The following is an 18,108-nucleotide window of genomic DNA, read 5'->3' as shown; positions in this document are numbered from 1 at the left end:
TGACAAAGTGATGTTTCAGTCCAATTTTCTGTCTGGTTCTTATGGATATTTTAAAAGTTTGTGTAAGTTAGCATACATTAATTACACCTAATAATGGCTTCCAAGATGACGTTTCATGTTTATATTTTTCATCAGTTCTTCTATTACCTATTCTTTTTTCTTTTCCCACTCATTCTGGTTTCCTTCCAAAGTCAGTCAGTCAGTCTCTCTCTCTCTCTCTCTCTCTCTCTCTCTCCCTCGTGCTTTTTATATTTTTTATTTTGGTGATCAAATGTGTTTACTTAGGGGACACTTACTGGGACATGGGTATCAGGTTGGCTGCTATTTTTTAAGATCTCCCTTTAAGAATGCCACACCACTCCCATTGTGTGTATGAAAGCAGGCTATATGGCACTAACCAGACCCTTCAGTTAACCCTCATGCGAAATGGCACAGCATGTATTTGATGGGCTGTGGAAGTGGGTGGGTCTCCACTGGTCTCTTTACCTTCCTGCGCTCTGAGATGTGGCTGTTTTCATTTCTCTGCCTTTCTTGTTTGTATTACCATGCTCTTAGATGTAGTGTGCTGTCCCCAAACCAGACACCATCTCTTTCTCTCTCTCTTTCTCTCTCTTGTAGGCACGGTGCTGTTGTGCCAGGCCAACCAGGAGGGATCTTCCATGTACAGTGGCCCCAGTTCACTTGTATATACTTCTGCAAGTAAGCCCACAGTTGTGGCTCTTTTTGTTTTGTGATATGTGTATATGACTCCACTCATCTTCCTTGCCATGTAAGTCTCTGCCCCTCCTTTGACCTCATCTCCTTCGGCTGCGCTCTCCATAAGGTGGAGTGGTGTTTCATAAGCATGTCTGCTTCTCCATTGCCTTAGCATCTAAATCCCTCTGCCTGCTGCCATTCATAGTACTCCTGATTGCCAGGTATGCACCAGCCAATCTTCATGAAGCCTGCCATGACTGACAGCCAGAATGGGAAATTGGTTGCTGGGAAAGATTGTGGGAGAGGGGGGGAACTAGAAGCCATTGTCTGCATTGATCATAGCTCTGCAAATGAATGGTAACTCATTTTAAATGTGTAAGCCACCCAAAAAAACTTCCATAGGCCAGTGGGTGTCTTGGTCTGTCTCTTTGTAGATGGAGTTCACTGAGGGGAATATTGCTTGCGTATGACTCATTTGCAAGGCTTATGAGTCCAATGTGGGGGAAGTTAAATTAAGGGTTTTTTTTTTCCAATTTAACTGGAAAACAGCTATTCAAAAACACTCCAGTTAAATTGTATATATGTATATAAACACATCTAGATGTAAATATAGCCATCAAGTGCCAGGGCAGGTGACTAAACATAAACTTGGAAGGAAATCCTGGCGAGCACCCTCCCTGATTCCAGAGCAGACTGGACCACCAAAGCCAAACCTTGGCCCTTTGGGCCTCCTTCTGTATCTTAGTCAGCACTGAGTCCTTATTTACTATCTAATGCAGAGACTCTATGTAGCGCTGGGTGATTTCCTTAGTTGGCAAATGTGTCCTCTTCAGAGCTAGTGGCCAAAAGGGAATCTGAAGGCCCTTAGGATGGCCAATAGGCTTCTGAAAGAAGAGTAGTCTTGAAGTAGAAGGTCATGATAGTCACAAAAATGAAAGCAAGGAGATTTCTCATTGCTGGGAAAAATGAGATACTTAAGTCCTCAGAGTGTACAAGTGAGATACACTAGAGAGGTCACCCGAGTCCCAACCTGTAATAGTTAATCCTGGGACACACTGGTTGTGTAATTGTATAGGACATGGAGATTGGCGGCTGTTTCATATTGAAACACAGTTTTGAGCTGGTTAAATGGGGATATTTTTCTGTGCCTCACGGAATTCTAAACCCTGACAAGAAGTGGTTCTTTCCGAATGGAGGCAGATTTTCCCTTGTGAGTCACCATAGACGTTAGACTTCTCCATGTCTGCTCCAGGTAGGTACTACACTGCTTGCTTTGCAGGTGAGGGAGTCCGGGCACCACAAACAGTTACTTATCTCGAGCCATGGGAGCTCCTCAGTGTTCATTTACAAACATTTGGTTCTTTCCACTTGTCGGCCCATCATGTTTCTAATCTGTTTTCTGGAGAATCGTTTATGCATAGTGTTTCTATTGGTCCACAGAACTCCTAGAAAAAACTCTACATATGTGTTCTCTAGGACAGTGTTGGTGGGTCTTGGAGACAATACTTATTTGAACTCATCAAGTTAGTTAGCCACATGAGGCAAGCAGTCAGTTAACGGATTAGACAGATTGGCTCTGTATACTCAGTGATTCTCTTCCCAGATACAACCTTGGAAAATACTAATTTGAATTTTTCTAGCTGTTCTAAAGCAAATTGGGTCATATTTTTTATATCAAATATAAAAATATCACACAAACTCTCTGTTGGGGGAAATGATGTCAGGAGACAGAAAATTAAAGCCACAAGCTAGACCCCTTCCCTACCCATTCTATAAGGGCTGTAAAACCAAACTGAGTGACACGTGTATGATTGCCAGGTGTGGCAGTACATAGATTTGATTCCAGCACTGGCGAATGAGAAAAGCAGGAGTATGATGAGGTCGACACCAGCCAGGCCTATGTAGTGAGAACTTGTCTTATAGAAAATGTATATTTTATATGGTCTTAATAGGGGCCTGATATATAAGCTATACAGAAGCAGTGACCAAACTTTCCTGCAAAGGGTCTGTTAGACCTGAGAGTATGTGGTGACATCACCGCCTTCCATATATTCCTCAAGCTTTGCCTACTTCTATTTTTAGTAACGTCAGTCAGCTCGCCTACACATCCTCAACTTCTTATTGTCGAGAATCGGCCATGTGACCTTTATTCTAATGGCCTCTTCATATGCTATTGTTTAATTATATTTTAATCTGTTGCCCCAATTGTTGAATGTTCAGGTTCCTAGCAATTATTTTCAAATATATTAAAATCAATGCCCTTTTCTATAGCAGTCTTACAGGAAGCAATTAATAGCTAATTTCATTTTTTCTTAAATTTTTAAAAGAGGCACAACCTAGTTTCCTTTACGAAGAATCTTGTCTGGGAATTTAATCTTAAGCAACGATACTCAGATTGGCAAGCTGGTTGAGTATTGTGTCAGAGCAAGGAACTCCACTAGTGACAGGAAAAGTTGTTCACAACTCTGGGGTGCCCTGCCCAGGCTTCCTCTCTCTTCCATTGATTTTTAGTCCCACTGTTTGCAGAAAGCTGGCACCTTCACAAGATTCATCCTAGTTTGCTCTTTCTTACGAGGCGAAAATACCTATCCCGAGCAAGCTGTAGTTCCTGCTCTAAAAGCATCCAGTCAACTGGCCCAGGGTCCTCTGCTCTCAGGTGAGACTCTCACAGGGCTCCATCTTCCCTTGTTTCCGAGACCTGAATGAGACAGAGACTTTCAGTAGGATTTCTGCATCTTCTTTCAAATGGAGGCTCCCTTACTTCTTAGCAGTGTTTTAGGGTACCCTTTTTAATCTCGAAAGTTCAGGTATTTCTCTTTTTTTTCTGTAAGTTATGTTCCTGAAGGAAAAAATGTATATGACAGTTAGACTCTGTAGATTGTCCTTGTGTAAATTGACTTCTGATACTATTCATCAAACTTGGGCTCTCTCCATTTTATTGTGCTTTTTATAAAAATGATTTATTTACTTTATGTGTGTGAGTACACTGTGGCTGTCTTCAGACACACCAGAAGAGGGCATCAGATCCCATTACAGATGGTTGTGAGCCACCATGTGGTTGCTGAGAACTGAACTCGGGACCTCTGGGAGAGCAGTCAGTGCCCCTAACCACTGAGCCATCTCTCCGGCCCTTTATTATGCTTTTTATTACTTAAAACAATCTTTAAATTTAAATATACTTTGGATATATTCTTCTACTCCTCAAGCCTTTCTACATCCTCTTTCTCTACCCAACTTTAAGTTCTAAAACAAAACAAAACAGAACAACAGTAACAAAAAACAAGAACCCAGTACAACAACAAACTCCTCCAAAACCAAGAAAACAAATTAAAATGATGTAAATCAAAATCAACCACAAAACTGAACCAAATAAAAGCGCACACAAACATATACAAAGCAACCCTGTGAGATTTGTTACATGTTGGTCAACTACTTCTGAACTTGAGGCCTGCCCTGGAGTGGTTGTCATTTCACTGGAGAAAACTGATTTTCCTCTCCCAGCAGGGATGAATGACGATTCAGTTGTTAACACTTACACTAGTGGTTAGTTTTCCTTCAATCTTTCGTCCATTCATTTAAAGCATAACATAAAATACAATAAGATAAAACTAAAACTATGAAATCAAAGTTTGACAGGACAAACCAACAGAAGGAGAATGCCTAAGAGATGGTACAAGAACCAGCGTGACAGGACAAACCAACAGAAGGAGAATGCCTAAGAGATGGTACAAGAACCAGCGGCCCCTCAACCACACACTCAGAGAAACCCTAAATGGAAGATATATATATCTCCAGGATCTAGTATAGACCCATGCGGGTCATGTGTATGCTACTTTAGTCTCTGTGAGTTTATATGAGGTTTACTCATGTTGATTTAAAGGGCCTTTCTTCCTTAGTACCCTCCATTCCCACTGGCTCTTAAATTCTTTCCATCTCCTCTTTCGTGGGATTCCCTGACCTCTGAGGGGAGGGATTTGATGGAAACATTTCATTTAGGCCCAAGTGTTCCAAGGTCTCTCATTCTCTGCTTAGTGTCTGACTGTGGGTCTCTGTGTGTGTTCCCATCTGGTACAGCAGGAAGCTTTTCTGATGATGGCTGAGTGTCACTGATCTATGCGGACCGCAGAATGCCGTTAGGAGTCACATTATCACTGCTTGGGGTTGCTTTAAGACCAGAATGATTTAGTCATTACTCAAGGACTCTGGGCTCCCTAGTCTCAGGTTCTTGTTACCTGAGCAGTGATGGGTATGGTTTCCCTCCTGTTGAGTGGACCTTAAGTCCACCAGTTGGTGGTTATCCCCACAGCTTCGTGCCACCATTGCTTTAGCATATGTTGCTAGCAGTACTCTAAAATAGATCAATGCATTTGTGGCTAGATAAGTGTTTACATTTCTCCTTTGGTGGCTAATAGAGGACCTTCATATACCAAATACAGTAGAACATACGGTGGCTCTATGGGGGCAGCAGATGGACATTTCCACATTCGTTACTTTTGTAGCTATTGTAGTCAACCATGGGGCTTTCAGTCAGTTTGTGGATAACAACTTCTATTAGTCCTGGCAATAGCCTCTGCTGTTTGAGAGTTTCCAAGGGGCCTCTTTGGCCAGCAACTCAATTAGATCAGTGCCCACATTGAGAGTGTCTTTGATACCTTACGATAGCCAGTTCAGACTCTGTATCCACCATTATTTGGCAATTTAATTTAGATCACTTTCATATATGTATATAATTTAGAAGGTTTCTACTATAGTAGGTTTTCATCTTACTCTCAAATGCCCCTTAATTTCAGCTGTCTCTCTTTTATTCCCACTCATAACCACCTTTCCTCAGTTCCCTTTTGCCCCTCTCATTTCCATTTCTGCCCTAGTCCATCCCATAGTTATCTGTTCTATTTCCCTTTCCTAAGGGAACTAGATTAAGGAACTGTTCCATTAGTTCCTTACTCTGTACCTACCCTATATTGTTCCACAGACCGTATCTTGGTTTTCATGGACTTAACATATTACCCACACAAAAGCAAACCCATACCATGTTTGTCCTTCTAAGGCTGGGATCCCTCTCTTGGAATGATTTTTTTCTCGTTCCAGCCATTTGTCTGCAATTATCACAATGTTAGGGTTTTGTTTTTTTTTTTTTTTTAATGACTGAGTAATACTTCATTGTTTAAATGTTCTCCACTAAAATCTCCATGTTTGTGTTGAGGGACATTTAGATGGCTTCCAGTTCCGTCTGTTATGAGAGGAGCAGCGATGACATGGTTGAGTGAGTGTCTCTCGGTCACCGCACCCTTTGTGGATATGCTAAAGAATGCTAGAGAGGGATCTTGAGACCAATTAATTCCCATTGTCTTCAAGAACTGCCATACAGTTCTCCCATGGTCTGAGTTTGCCTGCCCGCCAACAGCGTGTGCATCCTCATTTTAATCTACCATCCTCACCCGTGTGCTCTCTTACCTGTTTTGACTATGTTAGCCATGAGCAAAACGCAAAGCAAAACTACTTCAAGATTCCGTCTTGCATCCATTAGAGTGGCTATGTTGAACACTTCCTTAAGTGTTTCCCAGTCATTTCAGTTTCCCCGATTTCAAGTTGCACCACAAAGCTACAGTAAATAAGTCAGGATGGTACTGGCACAGAAACAAGACATGTTTGCTGATCAGTGGGAACGGATTGAAAACCCAGATATAAATCTAGATGCACACAGACCAACGTTTTTTGTTTGTTGTTTGTTTGTTTTTAATAAAGAAGCCAAAAGTACACACTGGGGCATAAGCATCTTTAAGAAATGGTGCAGGTCAAACTTGATGTTGGCATGTGGAGGAATGCTAATAGATGCATACTTCTCACCCTGCACAAAACTCAACACCAAATGGACCAGTGACCTCACCATAAAACGTGATGCACTGAACCTAATGAAAGAGGCAGTGAGGAATAACAGCGCCGAAGTCATTGGCACAAGAAAAGACTTCTTCCCAGAACACGGCACAAAGAACAATTAATAAATAGAACCTCATGAAACTTTTTTTACTGAGAAACTTCTGTAAGGCAAAGGATGTCACCATTTGAACAACAGGAAGTGATTTTTACCAACCACACATCTGAAAGAGGGCTCATATCCAAAATATATAAAGAACACAAGGAACTAAATATCAACAAACCAGATAATCCGATTGTAAAGTGGGGTACAGATCTCAACAGAATTCTCAATAGGGTTTTTCTCCATTTTTAAATTAGCCTTAAATGTTTTCAAATTAAATTGTCCATATTCTTAGCCAGTAGATAATTATCTGTAAATAACACCCTTACATGCAGTAGGGGAGACAGTTTTTAAAGGAACCCTGCTGGATGAGCCTGTAATGAAAATAATTCCCAGTGAAGTCATCTGCTTTTAAAAGATACACTTTTGCATAATGTTTGCCATACTAAGTAAATCTTCCTGATGTGACCAACGATATGCGACAGCATTAAGAGGGAGATATGTCACTCAGGGCTGCCTGTCAATTCAACCCAGCCCCTTTGCTCTCCCCCACCCCCGTTTATGCTGACTTAAAAGTGTCACAGGAAATTGTATAGCCTCCTGTATGTCCTACTAAACCACTCTCAATTAAAGTCAGAGCAAAACATCAAGAATTTAGGCAGGATGCGTTCCTACAAATGTGACATGTTTACTATGAATGTCACCAGACAGGCTGTGATACATGTGGTCCTTTGTAAGAAAAGTTTTGAAGTGGGCAGGGCAAGGCTGATGACATACTTGATGTTTTCCTTTTCTTGATATGTTACTAAATAACCCCAAGTTTAGCTTCTTGCAAAGAGGAATGGAAGGTAGCTCAAAGTGCTATAGATGGAAGTGATGCCCTCTGGAAGGCAATCTCTGATTCCACAAAGGGATAAAACCTGATTTGGGCGAGCAAATGGAGTGATAGCTTTTGATCGTCTCTTTTGTATATGACAGTAAAGGCCACCAATACTGTTTTCTCATAAGCTTATGAATAGATTTTTAAAATTTATTATTTATTCTTTAATCTTTTTTTATAGTTCAGACTTTATCCCCCTCCTGGCCCACCCTCCAACTGTTCCACATCCCACACTTCCTCCCCATGTCTCCAAGAGGATGTCCCCACTCCCATCCCTACCTGCCAGACCTCCCCACTCCCTGGGGCCCCAAGTCTCTCTGGAGGATTAGGTGCCTCTTCTCTGACTGAGTCCAGACCCCTGCTGGGCCTCATCTCAGCTGGTGTGTGCTGCCTGGTTGGTGGCTCAATGTCTGAGGGATCCCAGGGGTCCAGGTTAGTTGAGACTGCTGGTCTTCCTACAAGGCTGCCCTGCTCCTCACCTTCCTCCAGCTTCTCCCTAATTCAACTACAGGGGTCAGCAGCTTCTGTCCATTGGTTGGGTGTAAATATCTGCTTCTGACTCTTGCAGATGCTTGTCGGGCCTTTCAGAGGGCAGCCCACAGAACTCAAGAAGGCTAACAAGCAGCAGGGCTAATATAAGGATGCCTCAATCCCACTTGAGGGAGAAGAGAGCAATCACAGGAAGGGAAAGGGGAAGGAGGGAGGGAGAAGGACCTGGGTGGAAAAGGCGACAAGGGAGGGGAAGAGGGGAACATGATCAGGTATTGTGGGGAGGAGGAACAGGACTGAAGTCCTGAGGCCAACAGAAAGAATCAAAACAGATAACATTGGGACGTAGGAGGTGAGGGGCACCCTCTAGAATATACCAGAGACCTGGGAGGTGAGAGATTTTCAAGACTCAAAGGGAGGGACCTTAGACAAAATGCCCTTCAGTGGGGAGAGGGAACTTTTAAAGTCCACCTTCAGTAGAAAGACAGAGCGAGCATCAAGTGGAGGGATGGGATTACCATCCCATAGTCAAAAACTCTGACCAAGAATCGTTCCTGTCTGAAAGAACTGCAGGGACAAAAATGGAGAAGAACCTGAGGAAAAGGAGGTCTGGTGACAGACCCAAATTGGGATTCAGCTCAGGGGAAGCCACAAGTTCTGACACTATTACTGATGCTATGGTGTGCTTATAAACAGGGTCTATCATGAATAGAATTTTTAAATTGGAATTTTACATGTCCTACGAAGCAGGATGCACCCCTATGCATGCGCATGAACGAACACACACACACACACACACACACACATACACATGCACACGCATACGTACGTTTAGAATAGGATCTTTTTCTACTATAGAGTAGTCTGTGTGACTTTATAGAATTCTCTTTTTCTCCCATTTGGATTTAAGGACTACACTCTGCAATGGACGAGGAAAGCATTAGTCCTGTGTTTTCATTTAGAGGCAAGTACTCATATACACATTAGGTTTATTTACTATGCTGTGACCCTCACCTTGAGTCCCCTTTGATATTGCCAAGCCATTTCATTGAGGTTATCACCCATCACTCAGATCCAGACAAAACAACCCACTTCCTTCCACATCCTGCACCAAAGTTGTGGCAGGCATATTTGTAGTAGCGGCCTTCCATACCCTGCTTCAGAGCCCTCATCTATAGCCCCAATCATAGAATTCTGCACACATCTAAATGGGCCCCTCTGCAATGATGTGTTTGGGTCTGTCAATGCTGCAGATTATACAGGGGAAAGGAAACATCTCTCTTTCTTCTCTTTTACATGAGTTTCTTCCTCACTGTAAGCATCATCTTTCACACATTTAATTGCAAACTGCACTTAACCTCTTATAAATTCCAGTTCTTTTTATTGTTTATCATTGTTGTTTGTGACAAGCATTGATATTGAAGCGTACCTTTTCTTATGTTACTTGGGTGCCATTATACAATTTTAATTGTACAGGCAGACTTATCTGTCTTTTCTCATATTGTCAGATTTAAATTTCATGGCACACTTTTCTAATTCTCTTGAGGAGCCCATTAGTTTGATATTATTGCAGAATGTCATAGACTGGGCTGCCTAAGCAACTGACATCTATTTCCTCATTACGCAGTAAGGTGACACCTGAGATCAAGGTGCCAGCACGGTTGGGTCCTGATGATGGCTCTTGCCCTAGCTTTCAATGTCTACCTTCATACATCCTTACCTGGTAAAGAGAACAGGCAGAAGCTAGTACACATGTCTTTCTCTAACCAACATTTTTCTGAGGACTTCCTCATCTAATACCTAAGTGCTTCTCTAAAGCCCTACATCCAAATATTCCAGTAAACACCAGAACATCAGCACTCCGGTCTGGAGTAGAAGGGGCCATGTCAGTTGGTATCAAGTACCTGCACAGAGAACGACCACATCCGCAGAGTTGCAGATGCATACTCCTGTAGGAATATCTGTGTGGGTCCATCTGTCCCCAATACACACATGCGTGCTTTCATAGTTCTAAAGGGGCCACAGCTGAACATTGCAACCATGTGGGACAAACAGTAAAGGCAGACAGGAAGGAGGCATTTTTTTTGTCTGTAGTCCTACTCTGTAGAAACCAAGAGATTAGAAGCAAATGTTCAGAAACTTCAATATTCCCCAACCACAGAATAACTGCCTGCTCTTTTCACTCCTGTGAATCTCAAGGGCAAGTGGTCATGGCGTACTTTTAATTGATATATGGAGCTCAGGTTTTATGGAAGTGACTGTGTAACACCCCTAAAACAATAAATTACCTGGCAGAAGCAGGCATAAATCAGAGCTGCACCATCCTATACTCAGACCACAGAAGGTGCTGCTGTTGGTTTCTGTAATTAAAGTGAAGCCCAAGATTAACTCAGAGCTGCCTCTTCCTTCTTGCCAAGACAGACACTGTCAGGAGACTCTGCTCAGTTCACAGAGGAGCCCATGAGGGTCACTGTGCTGACACCTCGGTTTGGAGAGATGGGCTTTCTCTCTTGATGCTCATTCTGGGCAGCTTCCTGGTTGCCTGGAAGATGGCTTTTCCTAATATTTTCTGGAGGCGCTGTGTAATAGAACTAATGCCAGGACCAAAATGAATGAGTGAGGCATGCAAACTTCAGACAGAATGTGAAGAGCACCTAGAAAAAGAGGATGAAATGAGATGGTAATGCTTTCATATAATACTGTTAAATTCAAAGATTAATGGGAAAGATCCACGAGGAATAAATATTGAAATTTGCCACAGAGGCAAGAAGAGACATTAGTTCTTTTATTTTGCTGACTGAATCCAGTATATCGCCTCAGTAGTGCATGTTTTGCTGTACATTTTGTTTGGTCTCCTTGGATAACTTTTTCAGAATACTGATTGAAAACCACTGATTACTGAATTTTGGAGTCCCTCCCAACTGATAGCCCCAAGTGTAATGGTCTTAGTTGGCTGTACCTACTGGTAGACCCGAAACAATGAGAGGAAGTGGCTATTTACTGACTTTACCTAAGGTCATTGCTGGAACATTTTAATAACCCTTCTCCTACGATCCTCAGAAATACCCACGGTTAATATAAACTCAGGCTCAGAGGGACTAACGGTGGCAGAACTATGTGGTTTGTTCTCCCATATTCTGACCCCCACAGTATCTTCTCTTAAATACCTTTAACACTTGATCCCCAGAGAATGGAAAGAACCTCATGCTGGACTCCTGAAATATCAGAGCAGAGACCGTTCTCCGGGACACTAAACAAGCTGTCTAGCACCTCTGATTGGGCTAAGATCCTGCTTTCTCATCCCTATCCCATGATTTGGGAGAAGAGTTTGGTTTTTTGTTTTTTGTTTGTTTGTTTGTTTGTTTGTTTCATGTCTGACCGAGGCCTCACAGAGCTGCTCTTCAGAAGGACAACCACGTTTAACCTGTCAGCATCTGCTCTTCCAGCTTTGACATGGACGACTTACAGGTCACCAGAGACTACGCCTGTACATAAGTGGATAGCTGAGTTCCAGTACAATTTCATTTATAAGAATAATCTGCAGCCAGGCTTGCCCCAAGTGCTCTCCATCACCAGTCTCCCTCTTGTTTATTACCTCTTATTTACTAAAGCAAGGCAGGCCAAGTAGCTGCTACCTGAGGGCGGTAGCAAAAATTATTTTAAGAATCATCTTGGAGTAACTCTAGCATCTTGTATAATTGTATCACATTTCAAAACAAGCGTAGGCTAGGGGGGATGGTTCAGTGGGTAGGAGTACTTGCTGAGGAAGCCTGAGGACCTGAGTTCAAATCTATCAGTAGTTACAGAAAGGTTAGTCATGGACACCTCTAACCCCAGTCCTGGGGCAGGGGGCAGACACAGAAGGATTGTTGGGACTTAGATCTAGGATTATCTATATATCAGTGACGTACTGCCTTTTCCTCTACCCGCCCTGATTCCCCAGGATCGTGCCCATATTGTTTATTTGTTTATTTCCTTATTTAGTTACTGTGTGTACCATGTACGAAATCAGTGATGATGTAATCTCTGTCTCTTTCCCTGCCTCTCTCTGTCTCTGTCTCTGTCTCTGTCTCTCTCTGTCTCTCTGTCTCTCTCTCTCTCTCTGTCTCTCTCTCTCTTGCACAAATTATTTCTATAGAAAATAATACATTTAATCGTATGTTCATATATTCAAAGAACCGACTTGGATCTGATTCATGGTCACTCATTCATGGTCCCAACACTCATTTAGGTATTGTCCTTAGACACCACAGTTTAAGAACAGATTCATGGAGGGAACAGATGGTTTCACGGTTAAGAGTGTGTGCTGTAGACAATTTAAGTTCAGTTCCTAAGTATCCCCATCAGGAGGCTCTCAACTGCCTCTAACTACAGCTCCAAGTGGATTTGGAGGCCCCTGGCCTCAACAGACACCTTTATGTGCACCCATCTGGCCACTTACACAAAACTTTAAAATATTAAAATAAATATTTGAACAGAACAAATTCTTTTGCATTTCCGATCCCTTTTACCATCATACCTTCATCGGCATTGGAGACAGGCTTACTCTGACTGGGTCAGAGCCAAAGCACATTATCACATGGTGGATGCAGGCCATGTTCTTTCCATGGAAAATTGAAACAGCATTTCTATCTGACTATTGCTGCTGCTTCCCCAACTTTCAGGCACGGCCCCACAAGGTAGCACGGTCTAGCTTCAAACTCTTCATCCTCCTACTTTCGGCTTCTGGACAGCTAGTTAGCATGGTGGACATGTGCTACTATGGCTAGCCACATCCCTCAGTTCTTTGAAGGGAAGAACCTGACAGCCAGCAGCTCTTTTTCATGTGACTACTATCTTGCGTTCTCCATTTGGTTATTAATCTCAATGCAGAAGAGTGGCTTTTGTCATTTTCAAATGGGGGTCTGCCTTTTGCGAAAGGCTGCCAGTTGCAAAAGCTCCCATCCCGTGGTGTGCCCCCAAACATCTTATTTGTCTTGATATTTCTTTCACAGAAATACATATGACAGATAAGGAGTCACCGGAGGCTGCGCTTGCTTTGTGTCAGACAGATATTAAAACAATAAACTATGCTGCCCTGGGATTCGAGCGCACACAAAGCCAGAGAACAAGGCCGAGATGAGATGTTTCTGAAAAGCAGCGAGGCAGACATGCTAGGGGAATTCCCTGGAAGGAGCAAGGCCTGAGATAGCATTGAGAGGAGACTTTTCTTTCTTCTAATGCTCACATTTACTTAAGAGGATCAACCACCAGAGTTGCTCCCAGGTTCAGCACCTTGAAAATGCCCACCCACTCTCCAGCCCCAGCAGGGGCGCGAGAGAAACTGTCAGTAGTGTGAGAAGCTTATGTTTATTTTTTCCTCAGTGCTGGTCTGCACTTTCTTTGCTCCTTGAAACTGCTATGGATTTTAAAAACAGTGAGTGGTTGGAGAGCACTCTCTGCTCAGATCTCTGAATACACAGGTTCTAGAGGTGAAAGTAAAAGCAGGTTTGGTCCCCGAAGAGCAACAGAGGGTGGTGGATGCCAGAGGGCTGGAGATGTAATCCTAGTAGGCTTGGATTCCAAGTTGAACCAGGTCAGGGGCTGACCCTAACACCCAGGTCTGCAGACCTGCAGCAAAGCAGTCAAGGACCCGGGTGGGAGAAGGAGCCCTTGAGTATATGGAGAGCTGACAAAGGAATCCCAGGACTCTTGGCATGGGCATTGTGATTACAGAGATGCCGAATCCCTTCTCCCTCATCAGGAGCAAACTTCCCCACTGAGTACAAAGACTCCACAAAGGAAGATGAGTTTGCTTCTTATGCAAGGAAAGAGAATCTGGGAGAGTTCATATCTACCCAAGAATGGAAACCTTTGCTTTAATGATGAGGCAAGTTTCTTAAATCATGTGATCAGTTATGGATAAGAGCCATCCCAAGCCATATGATGGCCACCACAGAACTTGAATGCAGTGGCACAGAGATGCAGCTGTAGCCCCAAATATCCCGGCTGCATGCACATGTGACATCTATCTCTTTGGAGAGTGGTGTTGTTCACGCAGAATGTAGGCTTTTGACCACTAATTTCTTTCTGTGGGAAAACAAGAAAGAACTGGGAAGATCGCTCAATGGTATAGTGTTTACCATGCAAGCATGAGGGCCTGAGTTCAGTCCTCAAAGCACATTAAGAATAGCTGGGCATATTGATGCATACCCTAATCTCGGCTGTGGGGATGTGGGGACCGGCAGATCCCAGGATCTTGCTGGACAGCCAACTTGGAGGTGGCATTGACTAGTGCCAAGCCAGTGAGAGACTCTGTCTCTGTTTAATATTGTTTGTCTGGGGTGTTGATCAAAGGCTCAGAGCACTTTTTGTTTCTTTGTTTGTTTTGTATTTTTTGTTTTGTTATTTAGCTAAATGCTTAGGCTGAGTGGCAGATGGCCTCAGCACTGAACACTGACAGACAGAACAGATCTCCTCACAGTGATGGCTGGATGTGAAATGAACAAATGCACTTGCGTGCCATACATGTCTTGTGAGTCACTGCCAACTCCCCCCACCCCCATTCCCCGCTAAGGACCTCAAGCTCAAGAGCTTGTAGCAAGCCCAGAGAACCATGGGTAATCCAGCCCAGCAGAAGGCAGCTAATTTATCTCACTTGCCCTGTTTCCTACCTGGAGAGGCAATCCATCGAGCTCACTGTTCCAGCCAGCTGTTAGATAGATCATGAATGATTTAACAATTGAACCTTTACTGTATATGTATGTGCTCCATAAAGTCATTATTTATATAAAGTATTTGCTTTCCGCACCTCCTCATGGTTTTGTGAGAGAAAACAACAACAACAACAATAACAACAACAACACGTTGATACTGGTGCTGATTTTGACAAACTAAGGGATTATGGCCCCATGTAAATTACACTACATTCCAACTTCTATCCTCCCTCCAACAACAGAAGGCACGTTTGCCAATGTCGGCTGCAGTGCTGCCAGGTGAAACACTCCAACATGGAGATTCATTTCCACTTTGTTGAATGAAATGTTACAGAAATCTTGCCTGGCGAAGGTCTGTCAATACCTGTGAGTCAGAGGGATCACAAGGACCTATCCACAGGAAGTGTGGCACCGAACACCCAGCGGCCTTAAAGCACCCACTATGCATCTGCTCTATTAAGGCTGGCATTCGTAACACAGGAGAGAAAACAGCTAGATTCCACAGGAAGTAGGAACAGTGTGGTGGTTAGTAAGCCCAAAGCCGCTTTCTTGCTCAGCTCCACACAGATGAATGATTTGAGAAGATTCCTGTGCGTGGTTAACAAGTGTGGGTTTTGTTCTTTTGGAATTGACTGTTTTGAGTGAGGGAATCTTTGTGCTTGGGGAACAGCAACCCTGCCATCCAGAACAAATCCCCCTGTGTTCACTGTGGCTGGTTTTCTGTATGGTTTTCTTCCAGTGCTCACTCATTTATGTACAAGCAGGAGCTTTGTTTCAAACCAAGCTATGGGTGAACAGTGTGTGAAAACAGTATTAGCAAATCACTTCATATAGGGCAGTAAGTATAGAAGCCCAAGGTGGGAGGATAGTTTTGTATCCAAATAGTCCCAGACTTAGAAATGAGCTTTTAGTGGATGTGGGTATGTGGACACCCATCTGTGCATGTCTGTGGAGGATAGAGGTAGACCTGGGTGTCTTCCTCTGTCTTTCTCCATATTACTTTTTGAGACATAGTCTCTCACTTAGCCTCAAGTGTGTTGATTATGTTAGGCTGGCTGGCCAATGAAAAGAGCCTCTGGGAATCTGGCTGCCTCTACCCCCACCCCAAAAGCATTGGTATTAAAGGCTTATATCACCATATGGCTTTTGATGCAGGGTTTGGGCTTGAACTCAGGTCCTCATTGCTTACAGGGTACCTACTTTACCAGCAAGCCATCTGCCAAGTTCTGAAATATGTTTTGTATTCCAATCTTCCAGACTCAAGTACTATAGGGGAATAGAGTCACTGAGAACTTACAGTAACTAGCTTTGTGTGTACAACAGAGACCTCTACCAACACTACTCTGGGCTAACCCTAGTTGCGATTTACACGTCTCTACATCTTGAACGCTTTACTTATGACAAACTGGCTTACCTCCAGCTATGTAGATATACTCCAGGAGGAAAGGAAAATAGATTGCCCTTGGATTTTTACCAACATAAATCTATGGCCAACTCTGTGAACTGAGTCCCAACTACTGAAAGAGCAATGAAGATTCAGAGCTGTTTTGAAATTTCAGAATACGAATACATAAGGGCATTGATGGCATAGCCCCTACCAAGGGAGTTTGTCAATGAAGTTCTCTGCAGATTTGCCCAGCCCGTGACACATTGTTGCTTGCCTCCTCAGATGTAGTAGAAACACAGGAGAGAATGTTGCAGCTTGTGCAAGCAATAGGCAGAGGGAAGCCACACTGGGTTAGCCTCAAGAAAACAGAACAAGCATAGAAAAAACTGGGAGTGGGGGTGTTTCGGGGTCAGATGAAAAGATAAGACCCAGAGTCTCAACTTTGGAGACTTTCGAGTTGCTCTAGACTCCAATTGCCCCAAAGAAAGCAAAAATTAGCAATACTCCAGATTCATGTGGTTTTTCAAAGAGCTAATGGGTTAACCTGTGCATCTGGCAGTTAGCAAGTGTTAATAAACACTAGCTGTTATCATGCAGTTGAATCCCTTCCATCTGATAATGGAGTCTCAGAGGCTAGAATGCTGCCAACTGTGATCACATCTTTGCTAGCATTCTCCAGTGATCACTGTCTAGGGTTTAACAAGTGAGGTCCAGGATCTCTCTCAGCACTCCAGTTCTGAGGAACCAAGCAAGACCTTTTCCTTAGAGTGAGCTACCTCTAAGCAACATCTTAACAAGACTTTCAAGTTCGAGGTTACCCAGCCACTCAGTTTTGTCTGTAACTGGACTGCTGCAGAATTCTGATATACTCAAGACATTTGGATGGCTTCCTTGTGTCAGACCATTTATCTATGTTGGAGACACAGTAGTCCCCAACATATAGCTTTCAGGACAGTCCAATAGACAGCTGTAAAAGGACATGTGTCAGTCAAAGAGCTTGTCAGGAAAAAAGACAGACAGGAGGAGGAAACACAACCATGGTAGAAAATGGAGTGGTCAGCATAAAGGCACAAGGTGGAAGAAATGATGCAAGGAAACGAACCCCAACAGCAGACCCAAATTTGCCTCATGTCAGTCTGTACAGACTAAACAAAGGGAGTGAATCTGCCAGAGCTCTGAGAGGCAGCAGCCACGTCTACCTGGAAAAAACCGACACATCTCAGTCTCCTTTTAAAGTCCAGCTCAAGTGAAGACTTAGATCAATACATTCTGCCTTGGCAGTCAAACCTGTATGGTGTCCTGTCTCAGCCCTGTCCCCATCTCCTTTCAAGACCACACATCTCCCTCCAAGTTCAAATTCTTGCCAGTTCTTACAAACACATCCTAATCAGACCTCTAACCGCCTTAGAAACTTCTGGCTAATTTGGATTTGAGTAAAACTTTTGTACCATGACTGTTATGTAAAGAGATTCAATTATGGTGCGCAGTGTTTTGTGAGTAACTACCGCCCATAAAAAGTTAATTAATCAGGGCTGTGTCAATTTCCTGGTGCCGTGTCAATTTGCTGCAAGGTAATTAATCACTAATCACCCACCAGCCAGCCAGCCGAGGGATCCACCAGCCATTTATTGTGCCCCCCCTCCCCCAATAAATGGTCAGCGCAGCCAGCAAAAAACACATCTTGCCTTTCACAATATTTTTATCGACACTTTCGGATGCTGTAGCCGAATGCAGCAACAAGCCTCCGCAGTTCAATGGAATATGAATATTAAAGAAAGAAACGAGCGGAGATTTATAGGGCATTGCATTTCTGTTATGTCAGTTTTGAGATTAAACCAAGCAAATGAACAGTGAAAAATTAGTCTTCCATGTGGGGAATGGTGATTAGAGTTGTACATTAATTAGAATTTTTTTTTTTGTTTTCCCATTCAATGCATTTCAAATGAGGATGTCCTATAAGGAACCAGTTTGTCCAAAATGTAGA

The 18,108-nt window shown here is 43.1% G+C and overlaps 1 protein-coding gene across 50 annotated transcripts in view; it reads left to right on the top strand.

Annotated features, from left to right (window-relative positions):
* Rbfox1 (RNA binding fox-1 homolog 1) overlaps positions 1-18,108 on the top strand; it is a 2,095,840-nt gene that overhangs the window by 2,013,338 nt on the left and 64,394 nt on the right. For 39 of the 50 annotated variants that reach the window (XM_039085817.2, XM_017597207.3, XM_017597209.3 and 36 more), the window contains one exon: positions 619-699. The exons of the other annotated variants lie outside the window; for them this stretch is intronic. In XM_039085817.2, the coding sequence (XP_038941745.1) occupies positions 619-699 (81 nt within the window). The remainder of the gene's footprint in view (positions 1-618; positions 700-18,108) is intronic. 50 annotated transcript variants of the gene reach the window in all.

This window comes from Rattus norvegicus, chromosome 10 (assembly GCF_036323735.1).
Source record: "Rattus norvegicus strain BN/NHsdMcwi chromosome 10, GRCr8, whole genome shotgun sequence".
In the NCBI taxonomy this organism is placed as follows: domain Eukaryota; kingdom Metazoa; phylum Chordata; class Mammalia; order Rodentia; family Muridae; genus Rattus; species Rattus norvegicus.
This window is presented reverse-complemented; position numbering and strand designations above follow the sequence as displayed.